The 27,166-nt window shown below is 33.5% G+C and overlaps 1 protein-coding gene across 1 annotated transcript in view; it reads right to left on the bottom strand.

Moving 5' to 3' along the window:
• The window catches only part of LOC140448824 (uncharacterized), a 228,545-nt gene that overhangs the window by 45,636 nt on the left and 155,743 nt on the right, over positions 1-27,166 (bottom strand). The window contains 2 exon segments of the mRNA XM_072541943.1: positions 5,895-6,101; positions 26,902-27,093. Of these exon segments, the coding sequence (XP_072398044.1) occupies positions 5,895-6,101; positions 26,902-27,093 (399 nt within the window).

Genomic DNA, 27,166 nt, shown 5'->3' with positions numbered 1-27,166 from the left:
GATAGACACCTAAATATGAGGACAAAAACATAGATTTATAAAACATTAGTGCGAAGTATTATGACATATGGGGCTGAAAATTGGATCATAAACAAGAACAACAGCAGTAAGATAGTAGCAACAGAGATGGAATGCCTGCGAAGATGCTGCAGAGTAACAAGAATGGATAGGAGAAGTAATGACGAAATAAAACAAAGAACATCAATAGAAACAGACATACTAACATACATAGAACAAAAAAGACTAAAGTGGTATGGACATGTAAGAAGAACTAGTAACAGCAGAAGAAGGAAAAGAGGACGACCCCGAAAATCCTGGAGGAACGAATTAGACGACGCCATGAGTACGAGAGGCCTATACGATAAAGAATGGGACAACAGAGAGGGATGGAAACGGTTGAACGAGGAAAGGCAGTGAATACTGTAGAATCCCTGAATATATATACACATCTCACTCCAAAAAATTGTTCTCTAATTTATTTAGACATTGAATGATTGAATATTGAATCAGAAAGCAGTTCTTACATCGTACCAGGAGAACTTCTTAATCAAAACCAAGACGAATAACAGACGATAAAAGAAAAGTAAAGAGGCTACCGAATAAAGCCAAACAATTTATGGAACTGTGAAATATACAAGAAAACTCTTACTGAATGCAATAAAGAGATCTTCTTCTTCTCATTACGCCGTCTCCTTTCGAAGGTTGGCGATCCAAATGGCAATTGTAGTTTTGGAAAGTGCTGCGCGAAAGATCTCTGCAGATGAGCGGTCGAACCATCTCTTCAGGTCTTTCAGCCACGAGTTCTGGCGTCTTCCTACTGATCTTTTGCCCTGTACTTTTCCTTCCAGTATAACTTGAAGTAATTCATATCTTTCGCCTCTCAACACATGACCCAAGTATTGCATTTTCCTCTCTTTGATTATTCTTAGTAATTCTTTTTATTTACACATGCGACGAAGTACCTCAACATTAGTAACTCTTTGTACCCATGGAATCTTCAACATTCGTCTGTATATATACATCTCAAAGGCATCTATTCTTTTTTCTATTTCAGAGTCCATTGTCCAACTTTCACAGCCATACAGTAAGACAGAAAAAACGTAACATCTGATCATTCAAATTCTAAGCTGTAGACTAAGGTCTGATCTTGTAAAAAATGTTTTAATGCTCATGAATGTTTTCCTTGCTTGTTCGATTCTTGATAGGATTTCTTTTTTTGGATTACACTGACTATTGATATTTGTTCCCAAATATTTTATGGAATTTACCTGTTCTATTATTTGACCCTTGGCATACACCTGTACGTTTATTGGTGTCTTTGAAAATACTAAAGTTTTAGTTTTGGGAACGTTTAGATGTGAACCGAACATTTCGCTGTGGTGAACTACCGCATTTATTATATTTTGTAGTTCTTGTGCGTTGCTTGCTATTAAGACGGTATCATCAGCATATCTGATGTTGTCTATGCTGATTCCGTGAATCTTAATTCTGCCTTGGACCTCGTCTAATGTTTCTCTGAATATAGACTCCGAATACAAATTAAAGAGTAGCGGTGATAAGACGCATCCCTGTCTCACTCCTCGTCGGATTTGTATGCCTTCGGATGTTGCGTGCTCTATTTCAATTGTTGCCGTTTGGTGCCAGTATAGTTCTGAGATAATTCGCAAGTCTTGTTCGTCAACTCCAGTTGTTCTCAGAATTTCGATCATCTTTTGATGGTTAACGCAGTCAAATGCTTTTCGATAGTCAATAAAACATGCATATACATCTACATTCATGTCTCTGCATCGTTGCGTTAACACATTTAAAGCAAAAAGAGCCTCTCGTGTTCCCAATCCGTTTCGAAATCCGAATTGAGTGTCACTCATCTGGAACTCGCACTTCTTGTAAATTCGTTATAAATAAAGAGATAAGAAAAGCAAAAAGGGAATATTAAGGGAGATCCTGTCAGAGTATTTCAGCCAGCACTAGAATATACAAGATTCTTTCCAAGGATCCGGCATAGGGACCAGTCCTACTTAAAAGATCTGATGGCACCTTGCCGAATCTAAAAAGAAAATGCTAGAACTTTTATTATAAAATCAATTCCTAAGTTCAACAATTTTTAACAAGCATCCTTAAGCTAAAACACTAGAACGACCTAAACGTCCTAGAAAGGAAGACTGTAAATTCTCTGGAAAAAACTTCAAAACGGATAACGTAAAGTGGACCATAAACCACTTTGCTCCATTTAAATCTACAGGAGAAGATAGAATGTTTCCTGCCCTACAACAAAGGATTGAACCTTATTGCCCATCTTATTAAAAGTCTTGCAACGTCAAGAATATCAAGGACTGGGTAAGAAAAAGAAGGGTAGAATGTAACGTTTATATAAGCCGAATAACATCAAATAGAGTAGTAAAGACGGCAAGAGACGGTTGCCCAATAGGAAGACGATCAGTAGGAAGACCACCTAAACGATGGAACGATAACTTACTGGAGGTACATTGAAAAACAGACAGAGTTATGCCTACAAAAAAGAAGAAGAAGAACAAAAATCTTTAGGGCTAGCATAGCACTAAGTTATATACCAAAACCTTCGACAACTGTAGGAGTAGTGTACATACATAAAAGAGAACGACAAGATAACGCCCTATCTAAATCCTACAGTCTGATCAGTCTAACATCATTTCTATTGAGACAATAGAAAAAATTCTTTATAGACATATTAGGAAGGAGCCATTGAGGGATCATCCTTTCAGTGGCAACTAACATGAATATCCAAAAGGAAAATCAACTGAAACGTCACTGGGTGAAGTAGTTCATAAAATCAGTAAGTTTATTAATAATGAAGAAATTGCATTAGCCTTTCTAGATATAGAAGGCGTATTTAATAATGCACTACCAAATTCTCTTCATGATACAGTAGCAACAAAAGGGATATCCGCTACCGTATGCAACTGAATCAAAACAATGCTAGAAAATAGGCTGATTTTAAAAAAACCTACAAGTATTGAAGATTGTGTACAAATCAGCAAAGGGAGGCCTACAGAGGGAAGTGGAGTCCCCTTTCCGTCTGGAGAAGAAAATGTAGTAAAAGTAGACTTATGATATAAAAAGGAAAACCTAAATGGTTGTCAACGGAACTAGAAGAGAAAGTTCTCAAGAAAAAACAAGCATATCACATATGGCTTCAATCCAAAGATCCTCAAGACCGAGAAATATACGCTAAATGGAATAAAGAAGTTAAAAAAGACGTGGATAAGGCAAAAAATATAAACTGGGAGGCTAAGTGTGATGAACTGGACAGATTTATGGGCGGAACAAAAGTGGCACAAGCTTGGAAAACATTAAAGCAGTTTAGGAAAAATGAGAAAAATGAAGACAACATTTCTCTCATAAAGTTAAATGAATGGAAAGAATATAAAACGAAACTGCTGAAAGAGGATAGAGTAGAGTACAGATGGGAAAAGATAAGGGAATTAATAGACAACAGAGACGAAAGACAGGAAATCCCTATAATAACATTATCTGAATTGACGGAAACCTTGAAAAGAGGTTAAAAACGGAAAAGCCGCAGGGCCTGGAGACATTCCTATAGAGCTGGTTAAATATGGGCCGACTGCACTTTTAGAATTAATAGTAGATCTTTTCAATAAATGTATGTGTGGAGACAAGGAAATTCCTAAAGATTGGAATAAATCTTATATAAGCTCCATATATAAGAGAGGGAATAAAAGAGACTGTTCCAATTATAGAGGTATTAGTGTGACGAGCTCTGTGGGCCGGTTGTACGGCAGAATATTAAAGAAGAGGGTTGAAAGACAGATACAAGATATTGAAGAACAAAGCGGCTTTCGTACCGGGAGATCCTGCGTTGATAATATATTTATCCTACGACAAATAATTGAAAAGCGTGTCGAAAGAAGTAGAGAGACCCATTTGGTATTTATAGACCTTGAGAAAGCATATGATAGTGTCCCGTTAAAGAAAATGTTTGAGGTCCTCGAAAGGTCTGGATTTTATTCGACGTATATCCGAGCGATATATAAATTGTACGAAAATGCAGTTAGTTGTGTAAAAATTGGAACCAGAACCTCAAATGAATTTAAAGTCACTAAAGTCCTAAAGCAAGGATGCTGTTTGTCACCGACACTCTTTAAAATATACGCCCAAGAAGCATTGAGTAATTGGAGAAATAAATGTAGATTTATGGGAATCGAAGTGGGACAAGAAACTCTGTATACATTGTTGTTTGCAGATGATCAGGTGGTGGTTGCAACCGATGAGGAAGATATAAATTATATGAATCGAAAATTATTTGAGGAATATGCCAAATGGGGGCTTACTGTAAACATAAGCAAACCAGAATATTTAAAAATTGGAGGAAATACCACAGATCTGAGGCTTGAAAACGCAGTCATAAAAGGCTGCAACCAGTATAAATATCTAGGAAGCATCATATCAGCAGATGGCAGAGTTAAGATAGATGTACAAAACCGAATAACCCAAGGGAAAAAATGCATACGAATACTGAATTCATTACTGTGGTCTAATAAAATAAAGATGCATACCAAACTTCGCTTATACAGAGCAATTGTAGAACCAATTACCACATATGGTGCCGAATGTTGGACGATGACAAAGAATGAACGAGATAAAGTAGACGTTCTGGAAATGGATTATCTTAGAAGGTCATGTCGAGTATCGAGAATGGAAAGAATCAGGAATGAGGAAATACGAAACCGTACAGGAATTAGAGATACTCTTTCAGATAGAATACAAGGAAAGCAATTACAATGGTATGGTCACGTGATGAGAATGGAGGAGGAGCGGTGGCCAAAGAAAGCCTTAATGTATGTTCCGCCAGAAAGAAGGAAAAGGGGAAGACCACCAAATTCCTGGAGAAGAGAAATTACAAAAACAATGCAATCTAGAGGCTTAGAAGAAGGAGATTGGAGAGATAGGAAAAGATGGAGGCTGAAATGCGGGAAGCGGCAATCGCCGTAGGACCCCCATTATATGATGATGATGAGACTTATGATATCTTGTTACATTATATCTTTTTGCTTTTTAAAACTATTACATCTTTTTTCGTTCAGTTGAACTTCTGCTACAACACTTTTCTAATTTCTTATATAATAGTATTCTTTATAAGTTCTCGCAGTACTTAAGTATGGTATTTCTAAGTTTATTAAGCATGTATCTATCGTTTGTTTCCACTGTATCGAAAGCTGCTCATAATTAAGATATAGCTGTTCTCTTGTTTCTACGTTCCTGTCTATAATATTTTAATTGTTTACATTGACATTCGTTTGTTTTTCTTCCATTACAATAAGTTTTTATTCCCCTATTTTATTTTTTGTCATTTGCCTTAAGTCTTTGTTTCTCTAATCTTGTAATGATATTTTTCTTCTTTTTATGTAGAGGATTAAGAGGTAATTTTTCTATTTTACTAGAATCTATCTTGTCTTTTCTGCCATTTCTGGTTATTATTCATCAGCACCGCAGTTTTTCCCTACGTTAATTCTTTTTAAAATGCATCTTCTACTTATTTTATGTTAATCTATTTAGATTATTGGTCTTCTTTGTCCTTTTATTCTTCTGTCTCTATTGTGATTGTTAGGTTTAGTTTATGATCATAAAATTTATCTACAACCTTTCCATATTTCAAAGATATCATTTTTTATTTAAGTTCATTTATATTGTTCATAATTATTTCATTAATTAAATATTTAATTAACAACTAAAATAAAAAGTAATGAAGATCACAATCATAAGCTAAACCAAAGTCAGAAAATATCCAAATTAGATAAAAAGTTATAAGGGATTCAGCAATTCAAAAAAATACTGCTGCGATATGTCAAAAGTGGTTGAACGCTTTATCTGGATATAATAATAGAATATTTTTTTACCATTTCTTTTATTTCGTCTTCAACAGATTGTGTTTTTCCTGATTCAGCTAATTCTTTCAACCCTTCACTCGCATAATCTTGCTCATTCCAAAAGGAATGATACTTTCGATGCGATGCTCCAATTATGTCACTGAATTTTGTGCTCCATATATCAGAGGGATAATTTCTGGGATGGGTATTCCTAGTCCAACGTCCTTCAAATGCCACCTACAAAAAAATAGAAAAATTTGATTATTTTTTGCATAAATTATAAATAGAGCAATTTAAACTGTTTACTTTATATAAATATGTTATTTTGACGTTATTTTAAGACGCAAGGTAATACTTGAATTATAAGCACTAAAAAAACACTCTGACTTCAGCACAAAAATAAAAATATGGATAAGTTACAGATGAGTTTTAAGAGGGTGAGTCTTAAATATACAATGTGGAAACCATTTAAGAAATAAAATTAATTGTTGGTGTTAACAAATCATAAAAACGCTTAGACCCGTCAAACTTTTAAATATAAATGTGAGTTTTTTTCAACATTAAATACATAAACTTAAATGTACAGAGCGATTTAGAAAAGTCCAACGTAGTCATAATCTTTATTTATCACGAAAAACCGTGTATATACTTATATTTTTAAAAGTTTCATTTTTGAAGTTATACTTCTATACGCGCGCTCCACGTTTTAAATTTGTATGGGAGTGAATCTGTGAAACCATTACATTATACATATGTAAGATAATGAGTAAGAGGGAGACAGAAGATATATCTTCTCTCTCTTCCTCTCTCGAATATAAAAATGTTCCTTTTGTATATATAATTTAATATTATATATATTATATAAAGATATATATACCTATAATATTATACATATAATAAAATATTTATTAATATTATTATTTATGTGATATGTTTTGTATTATTTATTAAATGTTCATAACAACAGAGAAAGTTGTTAGGGCGGATATAGGTATATATATGCATATATACCTATATAGATAGGTATATATATCTTTATATTATATAAAGATATATATACCTATAATATACATATAATAAAATATTTATTAATATTATTATTTATGTGATATGTTTTGTATTATTTATTAAATGTTCATAATTATATTAGTCTTTTGTATTTCAAAATAATAATCTCAATAAATCACTGTATGATCCAGAACTGTCAATTTTGAAATATCTTTGTGTCATGTCCTCGGTAGTATAGTAGTCAGTATCCCCGCCTGTCACGCGGGAGACCGGGGTTCGATTGCCAGTCGGGGAGGACTTTTTTATTAATATTATTACATTATTGTCATTTTTAAATACTTATGGATATTGAATTTTAATTTGTATTGTATTATTATATGGAATTATGTTGCACTGTATTGTAGTGTATTTTTTTATGTATATTATTGTCATTTTTAAATACTTATGAATATTGCAGTTTAATTTGTATTGTATTATTATATTAATATATTATATTAATAACAAAATAAACAACGAATTTTACTGCAGAGTATGTGTAAAAAAATTTTTGCATTCAACTCCTTTCATACATATATGAAAATAAAAATATACATTTTCAAAATATTGATTCAATCCTTCATTGTTAGTAAGTTTTTATTAATTCTGTTTCTCTTTCTGCCATGTCTTACCTATAGAATTACATATGTAATGATTGTGCAGATTGACTCCCATATAAATTTGTAACGGCGAATGCAAGTATAGAAGTGTAACTTCCACCGGCAGTCCCACTGGACTGCCACACCCGTTTTTATTTTTAAAATCCAGAAGTAAACGAGCAGATTTGTTGGCAAAATAAGGCTCGAGAGAAGCCTTTGTAGGTCCAAAATTATTCTGTGTGATCACTAAAAATTCAACAAAAAACGAGGTTCGGAAGTGGTTAATAAGAAATCATTAAAAGAAATGAGAAGCCGCTAAATGTTTCAGCTGGAAGTTATTTACTTCTTAATATCTTTTCTCAATAAGTCGATCCGAAAGAAGCTTAATCTTCCCCTGCTTCTCTTACCCACTTATTGCTAGATTTAGATTCTTACCACCTTTCTCGATTATTGGACCCAAGCACATGTTCTGTTCAATGAAGATGGATTTATTTAAATATTATTAATACATATTTTCCATCGACTTATATTTTTAGTGGTGGCTTGTAGTTTAAGTTCAAAAAAGTTTGATTTCGCGCGCGTAGCATAGATTTTTTAAGAGAACGATTCATTTTACAAAAAAAGTGCTAACAAACAATTTTGTTCATATCATCTACTTTTTTATTTGAAATATTTTTTTCTACCAAAAATAGATTTTTGTTAAATCGATTTTTTCCGTTTTTCCCTTCTACGAGGGAGGTGGTTTTAGGGGGAAGCCAAGAGGTAGGAGTAGTAGGAGTTTAGGAGAGTAGGAAGCTGATTTCGATCTTTTACATTCAATTTTCTTTAACCTAATTTATTTAGTATTTTTCACGTGCAATACCGATGGTTTTTATTATTATTATATGTTATAAATATCTTGTAGAGATAAAAAAAATTTATCGAGAAAGATCTCCGAAAGAAAGAAGTAATGGTTTAAAGATTATCATCATATTTTTTATAAGTTTGTCTCAAATGCCAGTTAACTTTGACCGGTTATATCTCAGAAACCACTTCTAGTAATTTCACTCTCACACATTTATTCGCCGCTAATTCTAATCCAAGCATTCCAACTAGAAATAACATGTTCACTGATTGTTTTAAAAACTTATATACCTAAAATTGGAATATAAAACCACCATTTTACGAAAGAGTTAGGCAAACTCTCATTGCTTTAAAAATTCTGATACAAAATACCTATTTTAACTTCATAAGAACTCCTCGGTCCTAAGAATATGTAACAATACCTTATCAGTGGTCCAGTATTGTTTGTCTGTTAAAATAAATGTCTTGACCGACCCCTAGACGAGAAGCGAGTGTCCTTGCCCTAACAATACCTTATCAGTGGTCCAGTATTGTTTGTCTGTTAAAATAAATGTCTTGACCGACCCCTAGACGAGAAGCGAGTGTCCTTGTATTTTCCTTCGACGTGTTCTTCTATTAATTATTCGTCTATTTCGTTTTAGGGATATCGCTGTGCATTTGTCTGAAATAATCTGTACTTATGTGTATATACTTTCTTAAGGAATATATTATAACCTTTCAAGACTGGCTGAATGACGAAAGTCTATGCCACAAAAAAAAAACGAATTCCTTCTCCTTGGAAAATAAGCATTCTTCAATCCGACACACCCTTAAATATCTTTAGAAAGAACGATACTCCCCACTCCTTAATAAAAATACCTTCATCAACAAACTTACAAATTTTATTTTTTTATCACGCATACACAGATGCCTTCAAAACATCTACTAGTCTTGCGGCAGCTGTCGTTACATCAAACATTACACTTGAGTAAAAACTATGATCCTTAAGCTGCATACATGCCGGAGAGCTATATGCCATTTACCAAGCCGTCACTCATATTAACTCCGATAATATATCCAGGGCTCTTATAATTACCGATTTCCTCAGTTCCATAAATACTATTAACCAGCTTTAAAAAATAACTAGCTACCATACAAAACAACAACCATACTGTAAAATTATTATGGACTCAAAATGAAAAAGACAGAAAAGATTTTATTTCACGTTCAAAGCGTCTATGTACCTATTGATACGTATTTCGCTTTAATAAAGCTCATCAGAATAGTTATTCATGGCCGTTCTTAACGTGAAAAATAAAATTCTCTGTCTTATTAGAAGTAACAATAACATGACTTCGTTATGGACGCAATAGCGACATCTGATAGAAAAATCGGTAAGATAGTTTCGAAACAAATTCAGATTTCTGCTTTAATCTGGAGCCTTCTAAAAATTGCAAGGCATGGCCAAACGATGATAAAGATGTTAATAGAGACATGGGGAATCTAAAATTTGCATTCCACGACATGTCTATTCATCTAAGCAGAAATCCTAACGAATTTGTTTCTCGTACTCATACAGAGTAGATCCGAAGAAAATGAAAAAGACAGAAAAGATTTTATTTCACGTTCAAAGCGTCTATGTACCTATTGATACGTATTTCGCTTTAATAAAGCTCATCAGAATAGTTATTCATAGCCGTTCTTAACGTGAAAAATAAAATTCTCTGTCTTATTAGAAGTAACAATAACATGACTTCGTTATGGACGCAATAGCGACATCTGATAGAAAAATCGGTAAGATAGTTTCGAAACAAATTCAGATTTCTGCTTTAATCTGGAGCCTTCTAAAAATTGCAAGGCATGGCCAAACGATGATAAAGATGTTAATAGAGACATGGGGAATCTAAAATTTGCATTCCACGACATGTCTATTCATCTAAGCAGAAATCCTAACGAATTTGTTTCTCGTACTCATACAGAGTAGATCCGAAGAAAATGAAAAAGACAGAAAAGATTTTATTTCACGTTCAAAGCGTCTATGTACCTATTGATACGTATTTCGCTTTAATAAAGCTCATCAGAATAGTTATTCATAGCCGTTCTTAACGTGAAAAATAAAATTCTCTGTCTTATTAGAAGTAACAATAACATGACTTCGTTATGGACGCAATAGCGACATCTGATAGAAAAATCGGTAAGATAGTTTCGAAACAAATTCAGATTTCTGCTTTAATCTGGAGCCTTCTAAAAATTGCAAGGCATGGCCAAACGATGATAAAGATGTTAATAGAGACATGGGGAATCTAAAATTTGCATTCCACGACATGTCTATTCATCTAAGCAGAAATCCTAACGAATTTGTTTCTCGTACTCATACAGAGTAGATCCGAAGAAAATGAAAAAGACAGAAAAGATTTTATTTCACGTTCAAAGCGTCTATGTACCTATTGATACGTATTTCGCTTTAATAAAGCTCATCAGAATAGTTATTCATAGCCGTTCTTAACGTGCAAAATAAAATTCTCTGTCTTATTAGAAGTAACAATAACATGACTTCGTTATGGACGCAATAGCGACATCTGATAGAAAAATCGGTAAGATAGTTTCGAAACAAATTCAGATTTCTGCTTTAATCTGGAGCCTTCTAAAAATTGCAAGGCATGGCCAAACGATGATAAAGATGTTAATAGAGACATGGGGAATCTAAAATTTGCATTCCACGACATGTCTATTCATCTAAGCAGAAATCCTAACGAATTTGTTTCTCGTACTCATACAGAGTAGATCCGAAGAAAATGAAAAAGACAGAAAAGATTTTATTTTACGTTCAAAGCGTCTATGTACCTATTGATACGTATTTCGCTTTAATAAAGCTCATCAGAATAGTTATTCATAGCCGTTCTTAACGTGAAAAATAAAATTCTCTGTCTTATTAGAAGTAACAATAACATGACTTCGTTATGGACGCAATAGCGACATCTGATAGAAAAATCGGTAAGATAGTTTCGAAACAAATTCAGATTTCTGCTTTAATCTGGAGCCTTCTAAAAATTGCAAGGCATGGCCAAACGATGATAAAGATGTTAATAGAGACATGGGGAATCTAAAATTTGCATTCCACGACATGTCTATTCATCTAAGCAGAAATCCTAACGAATTTGTTTCTCGTACTCATACAGAGTAGATCCGAAGAAAATGAAAAAGACAGAAAAGATTTTATTTCACGTTCAAAGCGTCTATGTACCTATTGATACGTATTTCGCTTTAATAAAGCTCATCAGAATAGTTATTCATAGCCGTTCTTAACGTGAAAAATAAAATTCTCTGTCTTATTAGAAGTAACAATAACATGACTTCGTTATGGACGCAATAGCGACATCTGATAGAAAAATCGGTAAGATAGTTTCGAAACAAATTCAGATTTCTGCTTTAATCTGGAGCCTTCTAAAAATTGCAAGGCATGGTCAAACGATGATAAAGATGTTAATAGAGACATGGGGAATCTAAAATTTGCATTCCACGACATGTCTATTCATCTAAGCAGAAATCCTAACGAATTTGTTTCTCGTACTCATACAGAGTAGATCCGAAGAAAATGAAAAAGACAGAAAAGATTTTATTTCACGTTCAAAGCGTCTATGTACCTATTGATACGTATTTCGCTTTAATAAAGCTCATCAGAATAGTTATTCATAGCCGTTCTTAACGTGAAAAATAAAATTCTCTGTCTTATTAGAAGTAACAATAACATGACTTCGTTATGGACGCAATAGCGACATCTGATAGAAAAATCGGTAAGATAGTTTCGAAACAAATTCAGATTTCTGCTTTAATCTGGAGCCTTCTAAAAATTGCAAGGCATGGCCAAACGATGATAAAGATGTTAATAGAGACATGGGGAATCTAAAATTTGCATTCCACGACATGTCTATTCATCTAAGCAGAAATCCTAACGAATTTGTTTCTCGTACTCATACAGAGTAGATCCGAAGAAAATGAAAAAGACAGAAAAGATTTTATTTCACGTTCAAAGCGTCTATGTACCTATTGATACGTATTTCGCTTTAATAAAGCTCATCAGAATAGTTATTCATAGCCGTTCTTAACGTGAAAAATAAAATTCTCTGTCTTATTAGAAGTAACAATAACATGACTTCGTTATGGACGCAATAGCGACATCTGATAGAAAAATCGGTAAGATAGTTTCGAAACAAATTCAGATTTCTGCTTTAATCTGGAGCCTTCTAAAAATTGCAAGGCATGGCCAAACGATGATAAAGATGTTAATAGAGACATGGGGAATCTAAAATTTGCATTCCACGACATGTCTATTCATCTAAGCAGAAATCCTAACGAATTTGTTTCTCGTACTCATACAGAGTAGATCCGAAGAAAATGAAAAAGACAGAAAAGATTTTATTTCACGTTCAAAGCGTCTATGTACCTATTGATACGTATTTCGCTTTAATAAAGCTCATCAGAATAGTTATTCATAGCCGTTCTTAACGTGAAAAATAAAATTCTCTGTCTTATTAGAAGTAACAATAACATGACTTCGTTATGGACGCAATAGCGACATCTGATAGAAAAATCGGTAAGATAGTTTCGAAACAAATTCAGATTTCTGCTTTAATCTGGAGCCTTCTAAAAATTGCAAGGCATGGCCAAACGATGATAAAGATGTTAATAGAGACATGGGGAATCTAAAATTTGCATTCCACGACATGTCTATTCATCTAAGCAGAAATCCTAACGAATTTGTTTCTCGTACTCATACAGAGTAGATCCGAAGAAAATGAAAAAGACAGAAAAGATTTTATTTCACGTTCAAAGCGTCTATGTACCTATTGATACGTATTTCGCTTTAATAAAGCTCATCAGAATAGTTATTCATAGCCGTTCTTAACGTGAAAAATAAAATTCTCTGTCTTATTAGAAGTAACAATAACATGACTTCGTTATGGACGCAATAGCGACATCTGATAGAAAAATCGGTAAGATAGTTTCGAAACAAATTCAGATTTCTGCTTTAATCTGGAGCCTTCTAAAAATTGCAAGGCATGGCCAAACGATGATAAAGATGTTAATAGAGACATGGGGAATCTAAAATTTGCATTCCACGACATGTCTATTCATCTAAGCAGAAATCCTAACGAATTTGTTTCTCGTACTCATACAGAGTAGATCCGAAGAAAATGAAAAAGACAGAAAAGATTTTATTTCACGTTCAAAGCGTCTATGTACCTATTGATACGTATTTCGCTTTAATAAAGCTCATCAGAATAGTTATTCATAGCCGTTCTTAACGTGAAAAATAAAATTCTCTGTCTTATTAGAAGTAACAATAACATGACTTCGTTATGGACGCAATAGCGACATCTGATAGAAAAATCGGTAAGATAGTTTCGAAACAAATTCAGATTTCTGCTTTAATCTGGAGCCTTCTAAAAATTGCAAGGCATGGCCAAACGATGATAAAGATGTTAATAGAGACATGGGGAATCTAAAATTTGCATTCCACGACATGTCTATTCATCTAAGCAGAAATCCTAACGAATTTGTTTCTCGTACTCATACAGAGTAGATCCGAAGAAAATGAAAAAGACAGAAAAGATTTTATTTCACGTTCAAAGCGTCTATGTACCTATTGATACGTATTTCGCTTTAATAAAGCTCATCAGAATAGTTATTCATAGCCGTTCTTAACGTGAAAAATAAAATTCTCTGTCTTATTAGAAGTAACAATAACATGACTTCGTTATGGACGCAATAGCGACATCTGATAGAAAAATCGGTAAGATAGTTTCGAAACAAATTCAGATTTCTGCTTTAATCTGGAGCCTTCTAAAAATTGCAAGGCATGGCCAAACGATGATAAAGATGTTAATAGAGACATGGGGAATCTAAAATTTGCATTCCACGACATGTCTATTCATCTAAGCAGAAATCCTAACGAATTTGTTTCTCGTACTCATACAGAGTAGATCCGAAGAAAATGAAAAAGACAGAAAAGATTTTATTTCACGTTCAAAGCGTCTATGTACCTATTGATACGTATTTCGCTTTAATAAAGCTCATCAGAATAGTTATTCATAGCCGTTCTTAACGTGAAAAATAAAATTCTCTGTCTTATTAGAAGTAACAATCACATGACTTCGTTATGGACGCAATAGCGACATCTGATAGAAAAATCGGTAAGATAGTTTCGAAACAAATTCAGATTTCTGCTTTAATCTGGAGCCTTCTAAAAATTGCAAGGCATGGCCAAACGATGATAAAGATGTTAATAGAGACATGGGGAATCTAAAATTTGCATTCCACGACATGTCTATTCATCTAAGCAGAAATCCTAACGAATTTGTTTCTCGTACTCATACAGAGTAGATCCGAAGAAAATGAAAAAGACAGAAAAGATTTTATTTCACGTTCAAAGCGTCTATGTACCTATTGATACGTATTTCGCTTTAATAAAGCTCATCAGAATAGTTATTCATAGCCGTTCTTAACGTGAAAAATAAAATTCTCTGTCTTATTAGAAGTAACAATAACATGACTTCGTTATGGACGCAATAGCGACATCTGATAGAAAAATCGGTAAGATAGTTTCGAAACAAATTCAGATTTCTGCTTTAATCTGGAGCCTTCTAAAAATTGCAAGGCATGGCCAAACGATGATAAAGATGTTAATAGAGACATGGGGAATCTAAAATTTGCATTCCACGACATGTCTATTCATCTAAGCAGAAATCCTAACGAATTTGTTTCTCGTACTCATACAGAGTAGATCCGAAGAAAATGAAAAAGACAGAAAAGATTTTATTTCACGTTCAAAGCGTCTATGTACCTATTGATACGTATTTCGCTTTAATAAAGCTCATCAGAATAGTTATTCATAGCCGTTCTTAACGTGAAAAATAAAATTCTCTGTCTTATTAGAAGTAACAATAACATGACTTCGTTATGGACGCAATAGCGACATCTGATAGAAAAATCGGTAAGATAGTTTCGAAACAAATTCAGATTTCTGCTTTAATCTGGAGCCTTCTAAAAATTGCAAGGCATGGCCAAACGATGAAATCTGAATTTGTTTCGAAACTATCTTACCGATTTTTCTATCAGATGTCGCTATTGCGTCCATAACGAAGTCATGTTATTGTTACTTCTAATAAGACAGAGAATTTTATTTTTCACGTTAAGAACGGCTATGAATAACTATTCTGATGAGCTTTATTAAAGCGAAATACGTATCAATAGGTACATAGACGCTTTGAACGTAAAATAAAATCTTTTCTGTCTTTTTCATTTTCTTCGGATCTACTCTGTATGAGTACGAGAAACAAATTCGTTAGGATTTCTGCTTAGATGAATAGACATGTCGTGGAATGCAAATTTTAGATTCCCCATGTCTCTATTAACATCTTTATCATCGTTTGGCCATGCCTTGCAATTTTTAGAAGGCTCCAGATTAAAGCAGAAATCTGAATTTGTTTCGAAACTATCTTACCGATTTTTCTATCAGATGTCGCTATTGCGTCCATAACGAAGTCATGTTATTGTTACTTCTAATAAGACAGAGAATTTTATTTTTCACGTTAAGAACGGCTATGAATAACTATTCTGATGAGCTTTATTAAAGCGAAATACGTATCAATAGGTACATAGACGCTTTGAACGTGAAATAAAATCTTTTCTGTCTTTTTCATTTTCTTCGGATCTACTCTGTATGAGTACGAGAAACAAATTCGTTAGGATTTCTGCTTAGATGAATAGACATGTCGTGGAATGCAAATTTTAGATTCCCCATGTCTCTATTAACATCTTTATCATCGTTTGGCCATGCCTTGCAATTTTTAGAAGGCTCCAGATTAAAGCAGAAATCTGAATTTGTTTCGAAACTATCTTACCGATTTTTCTATCAGATGTCGCTATTGCGTCCATAACGAAGTCATGTTATTGTTACTTCTAATAAGACAGAGAATTTTATTTTTCACGTTAAGAACGGCTATGAATAACTATTCTGATGAGCTTTATTAAAGCGAAATACGTATCAATAGGTACATAGACGCTTTGAACGTGAAATAAAATCTTTTCTGTCTTTTTCATTTTCTTCGGATCTACTCTGTATGAGTACGAGAAACAAATTCGTTAGGATTTCTGCTTAGATGAATAGACATGTCGTGGAATGCAAATTTTAGATTCCCCATGTCTCTATTAACATCTTTATCATCGTTTGGCCATGCCTTGCAATTTTTAGAAGGCTCCAGATTAAAGCAGAAATCTGAATTTGTTTCGAAACTATCTTACCGATTTTTCTATCAGATGTCGCTATTGCGTCCATAACGAAGTCATGTTATTGTTACTTCTAATAAGACAGAGAATTTTATTTTTCACGTTAAGAACGGCTATGAATAACTATTCTGATGAGCTTTATTAAAGCGAAATACGTATCAATAGGTACATAGACGCTTTGAACGTGAAATAAAATCTTTTCTGTCTTTTTCATTTTCTTCGGATCTACTCTGTATGAGTACGAGAAACAAATTCGTTAGGATTTCTGCTTAGATGAATAGACATGTCGTGGAATGCAAATTTTAGATTCCCCATGTCTCTATTAACATCTTTATCATCGTTTGGCCATGCCTTGCAATTTTTAGAAGGCTCCAGATTAAAGCAGAAATCTGAATTTGTTTCGAAACTATCTTACCGATTTTTCTATCAGATGTCGCTATTGCGTCCATAACGAAGTCATGTTATTGTTACTTCTAATAAGACAGAGAATTTTATTTTTCACGTTAAGAACGGCTATGAATAACTATTCTGATGAGCTTTATTAAAGCGAAATACGTATCAATAGGTACATAGACGCTTTGAACGTGAAATAAAATCTTTTCTGTCTTTTTCATTTTCTTCGGATCTACTCTGTATGAGTACGAGAAACAAATTCGTTAGGATTTCTGCTTAGATGAATAGACATGTCGTGGAATGCAAATTTTAGATTCCCCATGTCTCTATTAACATCTTTATCATCGTTTGACCATGCCTTGCAATTTTTAGAAGGCTCCAGATTAAAGCAGAAATCTGAATTTGTTTCGAAACTATCTTACCGATTTTTCTATCAGATGTCGCTATTGCGTCCATAACGAAGTCATGTTATTGTTACTTCTAATAAGACAGAGAATTTTATTTTTCACGTTAAGAACGGCTATGAATAACTATTCTGATGAGCTTTATTAAAGCGAAATACGTATCAATAGGTACATAGACGCTTTGAACGTGAAATAAAATCTTTTCTGTCTTTTTCATTTTCTTCGGATCTACTCTGTATGAGTACGAGAAACAAATTCGTTAGGATTTCTGCTTATAGATGAATAGACATGTCGTGGAATGCAAATTTTAGATTCCCCATGTCTCTATTAACATCTTTATCATCGTTTGGCCATGCCTTGCAATTTTTAGAAGGCTCCAGATTAAAGCAGAAATCTGAATTTGTTTCGAAACTATCTTACCGATTTTTCTATCAGATGTCGCTATTGCGTCCATAACGAAGTCATGTTATTGTTACTTCTAATAAGACAGAGAATTTTATTTTTCACGTTAAGAACGGCTATGAATAACTATTCTGATGAGCTTTATTAAAGCGAAATACGTATCAATAGGTACATAGACGCTTTGAACGTGAAATAAAATCTTTTCTGTCTTTTTCATTTTCTTCGGATCTACTCTGTATGAGTACGAGAAACAAATTCGTTGGGATTTCTGCTTAGATGAATAGACATGTCGTGGAATGCAAATTTTAGATTCCCCATGTCTCTATTAACATCTTTATCATCGTTTGGCCATGCCTTGCAATTTTTAGAAGGCTCCAGATTAAAGCAGAAATCTGAATTTGTTTCGAAACTATCTTACCGATTTTTCTATCAGATGTCGCTATTGCGTCCATAACGAAGTCATGTTATTGTTACTTCTAATAAGACAGAGAATTTTATTTTGCACGTTAAGAACGGCTATGAATAACTATTCTGATGAGCTTTATTAAAGCGAAATACGTATCAATAGGTACATAGACGCTTTGAACGTGAAATAAAATCTTTTCTGTCTTTTTCATTTTCTTCGGATCTACTCTGTATGAGTACGAGAAACAAATTCGTTAGGATTTCTGCTTAGATGAATAGACATGTCGTGGAATGCAAATTTTAGATTCCCCATGTCTCTATTAACATCTTTATCATCGTTTGGCCATGCCTTGCAATTTTTAGAAGGCTCCAGATTAAAGCAGAAATCTGAATTTGTTTCGAAACTATCTTACCGATTTTTCTATCAGATGTCGCTATTGCGTCCATAACGAAGTCATGTTATTGTTACTTCTAATAAGACAGAGAATTTTATTTTTCACGTTAAGAACGGCTATGAATAACTATTCTGATGAGCTTTATTAAAGCGAAATACGTATCAATAGGTACATAGACGCTTTGAACGTGAAATAAAATCTTTTCTGTCTTTTTCATTTTCTTCGGATCTACTCTGTATGAGTACGAGAAACAAATTCGTTAGGATTTCTGCTTAGATGAATAGACATGTCGTGGAATGCAAATTTTAGATTCCCCATGTCTCTATTAACATCTTTATCATCGTTTGGCCATGCCTTGCAATTTTTAGAAGGCTCCAGATTAAAGCAGAAATCTGAATTTGTTTCGAAACTATCTTACCGATTTTTCTATCAGATGTCGCTATTGCGTCCATAACGAAGTCATGTTATTGTTACTTCTAATAAGACAGAGAATTTTATTTTTCACGTTAAGAACGGCTATGAATAACTATTCTGATGAGCTTTATTAAAGCGAAATACGTATCAATAGGTACATAGACGCTTTGAACGTGAAATAAAATCTTTTCTGTCTTTTTCATTTTCTTCGGATCTACTCTGTATGAGTACGAGAAACAAATTCGTTAGGATTTCTGCTTAGATGAATAGACATGTCGTGGAATGCAAATTTTAGATTCCCCATGTCTCTATTAACATCTTTATCATCGTTTGGCCATGCCTTGCAATTTTTAGAAGGCTCCAGATTAAAGCAGAAATCTGAATTTGTTTCGAAACTATCTTACCGATTTTTCTATCAGATGTCGCTATTGCGTCCATAACGAAGTCATGTTATTGTTACTTCTAATAAGACAGAGAATTTTATTTTTCACGTTAAGAACGGCTATGAATAACTATTCTGATGAGCTTTATTAAAGCGAAATACGTATCAATAGGTACATAGACGCTTTGAACGTGAAATAAAATCTTTTCTGTCTTTTTCATTTTCTTCGGATCTACTCTGTATGAGTACGAGAAACAAATTCGTTAGGATTTCTGCTTAGATGAATAGACATGTCGTGGAATGCAAATTTTAGATTCCCCATGTCTCTATTAACATCTTTATCATCGTTTGGCCATGCCTTGCAATTTTTAGAAGGCTCCAGATTAAAGCAGAAATCTGAATTTGTTTCGAAACTATCTTACCGATTTTTCTATCAGATGTCGCTATTGCGTCCATAACGAAGTCATGTTATTGTTACTTCTAATAAGACAGAGAATTTTATTTTTCACGTTAAGAACGGCTATGAATAACTATTCTGATGAGCTTTATTAAAGCGAAATACGTATCAATAGGTACATAGACGCTTTGAACGTGAAATAAAATCTTTTCTGTCTTTTTCATTTTCTTCGGATCTACTCTGTATGAGTACGAGAAACAAATTCGTTAGGATTTCTGCTTAGATGAATAGACATGTCGTGGAATGCAAATTTTAGATTCCCCATGTCTCTATTAACATCTTTATCATCGTTTGACCATGCCTTGCAATTTTTAGAAGGCTCCAGATTAAAGCAGAAATCTGAATTTGTTTCGAAACTATCTTACCGATTTTTCTATCAGATGTCGCTATTGCGTCCATAACGAAGTCATGTTATTGTTACTTCTAATAAGACAGAGAATTTTATTTTTCACGTTAAGAACGGCTATGAATAACTATTCTGATGAGCTTTATTAAAGCGAAATACGTATCAATAGGTACATAGACGCTTTGAACGTGAAATAAAATCTTTTCTGTCTTTTTCATTTTCTTCGGATCTACTCTGTATGAGTACGAGAAACAAATTCGTTAGGATTTCTGCTTATAGATGAATAGACATGTCGTGGAATGCAAATTTTAGATTCCCCATGTCTCTATTAACATCTTTATCATCGTTTGGCCATGCCTTGCAATTTTTAGAAGGCTCCAGATTAAAGCAGAAATCTGAATTTGTTTCGAAACTATCTTACCGATTTTTCTATCAGATGTCGCTATTGCGTCCATAACGAAGTCATGTTATTGTTACTTCTAATAAGACAGAGAATTTTATTTTTCACGTTAAGAACGGCTATGAATAACTATTCTGATGAGCTTTATTAAAGCGAAATACGTATCAATAGGTACATAGACGCTTTGAACGTGAAATAAAATCTTTTCTGTCTTTTTCATTTTCTTCGGATCTACTCTGTATGAGTACGAGAAACAAATTCGTTGGGATTTCTGCTTAGATGAATAGACATGTCGTGGAATGCAAATTTTAGATTCCCCATGTCTCTATTAACATCTTTATCATCGTTTGGCCATGCCTTGCAATTTTTAGAAGGCTCCAGATTAAAGCAGAAATCTGAATTTGTTTCGAAACTATCTTACCGATTTTTCTATCAGATGTCGCTATTGCGTCCATAACGAAGTCATGTTATTGTTACTTCTAATAAGACAGAGAATTTTATTTTGCACGTTAAGAACGGCTATGAATAACTATTCTGATGAGCTTTATTAAAGCGAAATACGTATCAATAGGTACATAGACGCTTTGAACGTGAAATAAAATCTTTTCTGTCTTTTTCATTTTCTTCGGATCTACTCTGTATGAGTACGAGAAACAAATTCGTTAGGATTTCTGCTTAGATGAATAGACATGTCGTGGAATGCAAATTTTAGATTCCCCATGTCTCTATTAACATCTTTATCATCGTTTGGCCATGCCTTGCAATTTTTAGAAGGCTCCAGATTAAAGCAGAAATCTGAATTTGTTTCGAAACTATCTTACCGATTTTTCTATCAGATGTCGCTATTGCGTCCATAACGAAGTCATGTTATTGTTACTTCTAATAAGACAGAGAATTTTATTTTTCACGTTAAGAACGGCTATGAATAACTATTCTGATGAGCTTTATTAAAGCGAAATACGTATCAATAGGTACATAGACGCTTTGAACGTGAAATAAAATCTTTTCTGTCTTTTTCATTTTCTTCGGATCTACTCTGTATGAGTACGAGAAACAAATTCGTTAGGATTTCTGCTTAGATGAATAGACATGTCGTGGAATGCAAATTTTAGATTCCCCATGTCTCTATTAACATCTTTATCATCGTTTGGCCATGCCTTGCAATTTTTAGAAGGCTCCAGATTAAAGCAGAAATCTGAATTTGTTTCGAAACTATCTTACCGATTTTTCTATCAGATGTCGCTATTGCGTCCATAACGAAGTCATGTTATTGTTACTTCTAATAAGACAGAGAATTTTATTTTTCACGTTAAGAACGGCTATGAATAACTATTCTGATGAGCTTTATTAAAGCGAAATACGTATCAATAGGTACATAGACGCTTTGAACGTGAAATAAAATCTTTTCTGTCTTTTTCATTTTCTTCGGATCTACTCTGTATGAGTACGAGAAACAAATTCGTTAGGATTTCTGCTTAGATGAATAGACATGTCGTGGAATGCAAATTTTAGATTCCCCATGTCTCTATTAACATCTTTATCATCGTTTGGCCATGCCTTGCAATTTTTAGAAGGCTCCAGATTAAAGCAGAAATCTGAATTTGTTTCGAAACTATCTTACCGATTTTTCTATCAGATGTCGCTATTGCGTCCATAACGAAGTCATGTTATTGTTACTTCTAATAAGACAGAGAATTTTATTTTTCACGTTAAGAACGGCTATGAATAACTATTCTGATGAGCTTTATTAAAGCGAAATACGTATCAATAGGTACATAGACGCTTTGAACGTGAAATAAAATCTTTTCTGTCTTTTTCATTTTCTTCGGATCTACTCTGTATGAGTACGAGAAACAAATTCGTTAGGATTTCTGCTTAGATGAATAGACATGTCGTGGAATGCAAATTTTAGATTCCCCATGTCTCTATTAACATCTTTATCATCGTTTGGCCATGCCTTGCAATTTTTAGAAGGCTCCAGATTAAAGCAGAAATCTGAATTTGTTTCGAAACTATCTTACCGATTATTATGGACTCCTTCAAACATTGGACTTCATATAAACGCAGAAGCGGGCCGCATTGCCAAACAAGCAAGAAACAGTGAAACCGCGAGTGAAGTGCGAAATGACTTAAACTTATTTGTTAAAGAGAAGTTCGAAAATTTGTGGCAAAACCAGTAGAACAGTTTAATTTCAAAACTTCGAGAAGTGAAAATATATTTAACCTTTAACTACGGGCTACGGTGTACACAGTACACCATGCGTGTTAAGTTGGTTGCCGTTTCTTAAAACTATTTTCTGCGTTTACGGCGCTCGACGCAACCTATCAGTATAGTCACCGAGTATAGTATCAACCATTGTCTGTTACAGTCGATCCGTGATTTTTGATCGAATAGTTGAGTTGTAATAAAAAATATCAAAGTGAGTTCCCGAACGGTGCCTTCAGTACACCACGCACATAGTTATGTAAGTAAATTTAACGAATATTAAACTTTAAATTACCTGCAAACGAGTTATTTTCTGTGTAGTAAATGTTACATTGTACTTTTTATACCAAAATGTGAAATGGAACCTTAGGAGAAATATTTTTTATAGGGATCGAGTGCGTGTTAGAAACCCTAAAAGTCTCACACAAGATGAGCTTAGAGCTATGGCTGAAGCATTGTTCGAAGAAGAACCTGAGGAAGAAGTTAGGGGAGAAGAGGATGTTAGTTCGTCAGAAGAAGAGGAATAAATTACGGAAGACAACGATTATAACACTGAGTCGGAGATAGAACTAAATGATAAAGAGTCTTCTGATTCAGATAACGAGATCGATGGTGAGAGTTTAGAAAGCGATGAAGATGAGTATTTTATAGTGAAAGATAAACAAACAAAGTGGTATAAATATTCAGTGGTGAGCAAATGTAGCAAAACTTCCAGCAAAAATATCGTAAAAATACTTCCAGGACCAAAGCTGAGTGCTAGAGATATTACCAATGAGAGAAGTGCTTTCGAAAAAATTTTTAGTAACGACATTATTAAAAATATAGTTGAGTGTACAAACTTGAAAATTGCAAATATACGAATAGAGTATAACCGGCCGAGACGGGCTAAAGACACAACAAAAACAGAAATTATGGCATTTATCGGACTACTACTTCTTGCAGGAACTAAAAAGCAAAACCATACACATTTTCTTGAATTGTGGACTAAAGACGGAACCGGCTCAGAAATATTTAGAGCGTGCATGAGTGCTAATCGATTTTTATTTTTGCTTGCTGCTCTAAGATTTGATGACAAAAATAGTAGAGGGATACGCAAGGAAACTGATAAGCTTGCTGCTATTCGAGTTACACTGGATTGTTTTGTGGAGAACTGCAACAATAACTACTGTTTAGGAGAAGAAGTAACAATTGACGAAATGTTTATACCTTTCAGAGGTAGATGCAGTTTTATTCAATATATCCCGTCCAAGCCTGCAAAGTATGGGTTAAAAGTATTTGTATTGTGTGATGCCCAGACATTTTATGTTACAAATTTTGAGGTGTATTGTGGTAATCAGCCACAAGGACCTTACAACAAATCAAATAAACCTGCTGATATTGTACATCGTTTACTCAAGACTAGAAAGGGAAAAACCGGAACTTGACATGTGATAATTGGTACACAAGTTACTCATTGGCCAATGATCTTTTGAATGATAAAGTAACAATCGTTGGCACATTAAAGAAAAATAAACGGAAGGTGCCATTGGAGTTCCTACCACATAAAGAAAGAGAAGTTGGATCGTCCCTTTTCGGATTTCAAAAAGAGGTAACTATAGTGTCATATGTCCCTGCAAAAAATAAAACTGTGCCTTTGATATCAACCATGCATAATGATTCTGCAGTAGATCCGGAGAGAAAAAAGCCAAATATAACTTTAGATTATAATTCTCACAAAGGAGGTGTCGACACAGTAGATAAAATGTGCGGTACATACTCGGTATCAAATAGAACGCAAAGGTGGCCGATGGTTATATTTTTTCAGCTCCTAAACATCGCAGGAATTAACAGCCAAATCCTGTATAATGCTGCAAATATAAACAATCCTCAAAAATATAGAAGGATATTTTTAAAGGAATTATCTTTATCTTTGTTGAGACCACACCTTTCAGAACGAGCTGAAATACAGAGTTTGCCCTTAGATTTAAAACTATTCTTGAAGAAATATAAAGCTACTGTAGTGGAACAAGAAAAAGAAGAACCACCAGCAAAAATACGAGGAAGGTGCTATTGCTGCGGAAGGCGTAAAAATAGAGTGACAACCATTTCGTGTCAGACATGCAGGAGAATGGTTTGCAAAGAACATTCCACCATTATTTGTCCTGAGTGTATTAACTCAAATAACCAGGAAGAAGACGAAAGTGAATAAAGACTCATATGTGTTTATTTTTCTACCTAGTTAAAAATTTAAAAATTTTCGCATATTTTTTTAGATTGGTGTTTCAATATGTAATAAATTACTGTTTTCATTTTTTCTCACTGGTTTACCATTTTTAATTATTTTTTAGTTTTATTTTTTATTATATAATAACTAATTATTGATTAAACACAAGTTGTGCAATTTAATATAGTTAGGTGTATAGAGTACACCGCGCCCGTAGTTGAGATTCATGGTTGGGCGCCCGTAGTTAAAGGTTAAAACACATGTAAAACCGTGGAAATATAAAATTTTCAACAGAGTTCGTCAAGCCAATATTACACGACTTCATCTAGGACATACCCGACTTACCCACGGGCATATAATCGGCCACACTAATCCTACTTTACGTGACAATTGTAATGTTCCACTCAGTGTTAAGCATGTCCTTGTAGAGTGTTCAAGATACCAGTTGCAGAGACCGACCAACCACATCATGGGATCAACAAGTCAAATCTTAGGAGAAAAATGTAAAATTGAACAATTGGTAAAATTTCTTAAAAACATGAATATACTTAACAAAATTTAATATTTATAAGTACATTATCTCATGTATATGTATATATCTCGCTAATACCCTCAGATGTTGATGGGACAATGTTTGTAAATAAAAACAATATTTATCAGTTGGCAACTCTTGACTTCCGTGTGTCAGTTTTACTTAGAAATAATAGAACGAGAACATTTTTTTATGTATATCTTTTTTATATTTAATATTTTAACAATATTCAGTGTCTTTTTTATAATTCTTTATTATAGTATCCTTTTTTTGGCATAACCGAACTCTCTAAGCAATGTTTCTTTTGAACTTTTATGTAGGTGTATGCAGCTAAAACCTTTTGTTTAACTTAACTAATTTGTTTAATAATAATCACATTAATTTGATTGTCTTGACAATGCTAATAATTGTTTTAGATTTTTGTTAATCTTTTATAATTTCATGACAAGGAAATGTTTAAAATTTATGCTGTCGCAAACACAAGGTTTCTTATTTTAGTTTTTTTGGCCTTATTGGCAATTTTTGTTCCTCTATTGGAGTTGAACTTCCCGAAATACATGGTGCACGACAAAGGGGGCACACATGGGACAGAACACGACCGCTACTATGGAGAACTACATTCAAATAATAAATTCGTAATAATTCATCTACGTTTACCTACAACTACAGCAACAAGTTATTGTTTTTAACTGCATGAAGCCTACATTCCATTCAACTACATCAAGCCAACTATACATTTTGCCATAAGTATCATTTTCACATGTTTTACAGCTCTATGTGGGAAATGCTTTTTTTTAATATTAAAGTTTCATTTAATTTTAAATGTATCATAAATGTGATTCGTAGTTAACATAATCTTTTATTTGTCCCTGCTATTTATTTTAGCTCAAATTTACATTTAAAATAAGACGTAGGTACCTATAATTGAGAGACTAGAGTTAGTCGAATTCAAACCAATTGGCTCAGTTCTATTGTTGTACACTTCAGTTCGAAAGCCCTCATATTAGTTATAAATGAAAGTTTTTAAAACGTTTATAAAGCTCATCTACCTGTTATGAAATATACAGTAATGCCAAATGAAGAACAATGTTGGAATATTATAAAAGAAAGCAGACAAAAAAAGAAGAAAAAATCGTGCAAATATAAAAGTCTCCTATTTTTGTCTATAGAAGTTTAAGCTCCTTTAACATAAATAAACAAAAGACACATATCAAACGAACTGGATTTTTAAACTTATATGCCAGTCAAAATTTGCCCAAAATCTATTAGTAACCTTCATTATAAAATAATTTTATAGTGAAGGTTACTAATCAAATATTATAATAATAATTATTATTAATTTACCTCATACTTGGCTTCAGAACAAGCACAACACTTATCAACTGATGGTGGCTTAACATTTTCATCAACCTCATTGTCTTCGCATAAAATTTTTGTAAGTTGACCGTCTTCACTGAACCAGTTTTCTCTAGATTCTACCACTGTAGCCTTAATAGCCACACACCCACTATTTTCCGGAGGTGCAGTCCAATAGACCTAAAAAACAATTATTATTTGAAAATAAACGTAAATTCATTGCAATTTCCGCAACGTATTTAATACAAACTTT

Source organism: Diabrotica undecimpunctata, chromosome 8 (genome assembly GCF_040954645.1).
Source record: "Diabrotica undecimpunctata isolate CICGRU chromosome 8, icDiaUnde3, whole genome shotgun sequence".
Lineage (NCBI taxonomy): Eukaryota > Metazoa > Arthropoda > Insecta > Coleoptera > Chrysomelidae > Diabrotica > Diabrotica undecimpunctata.
Note: the sequence above shows the minus strand (reverse complement) of the source record. Positions and strands in the feature narration are given on the sequence as shown.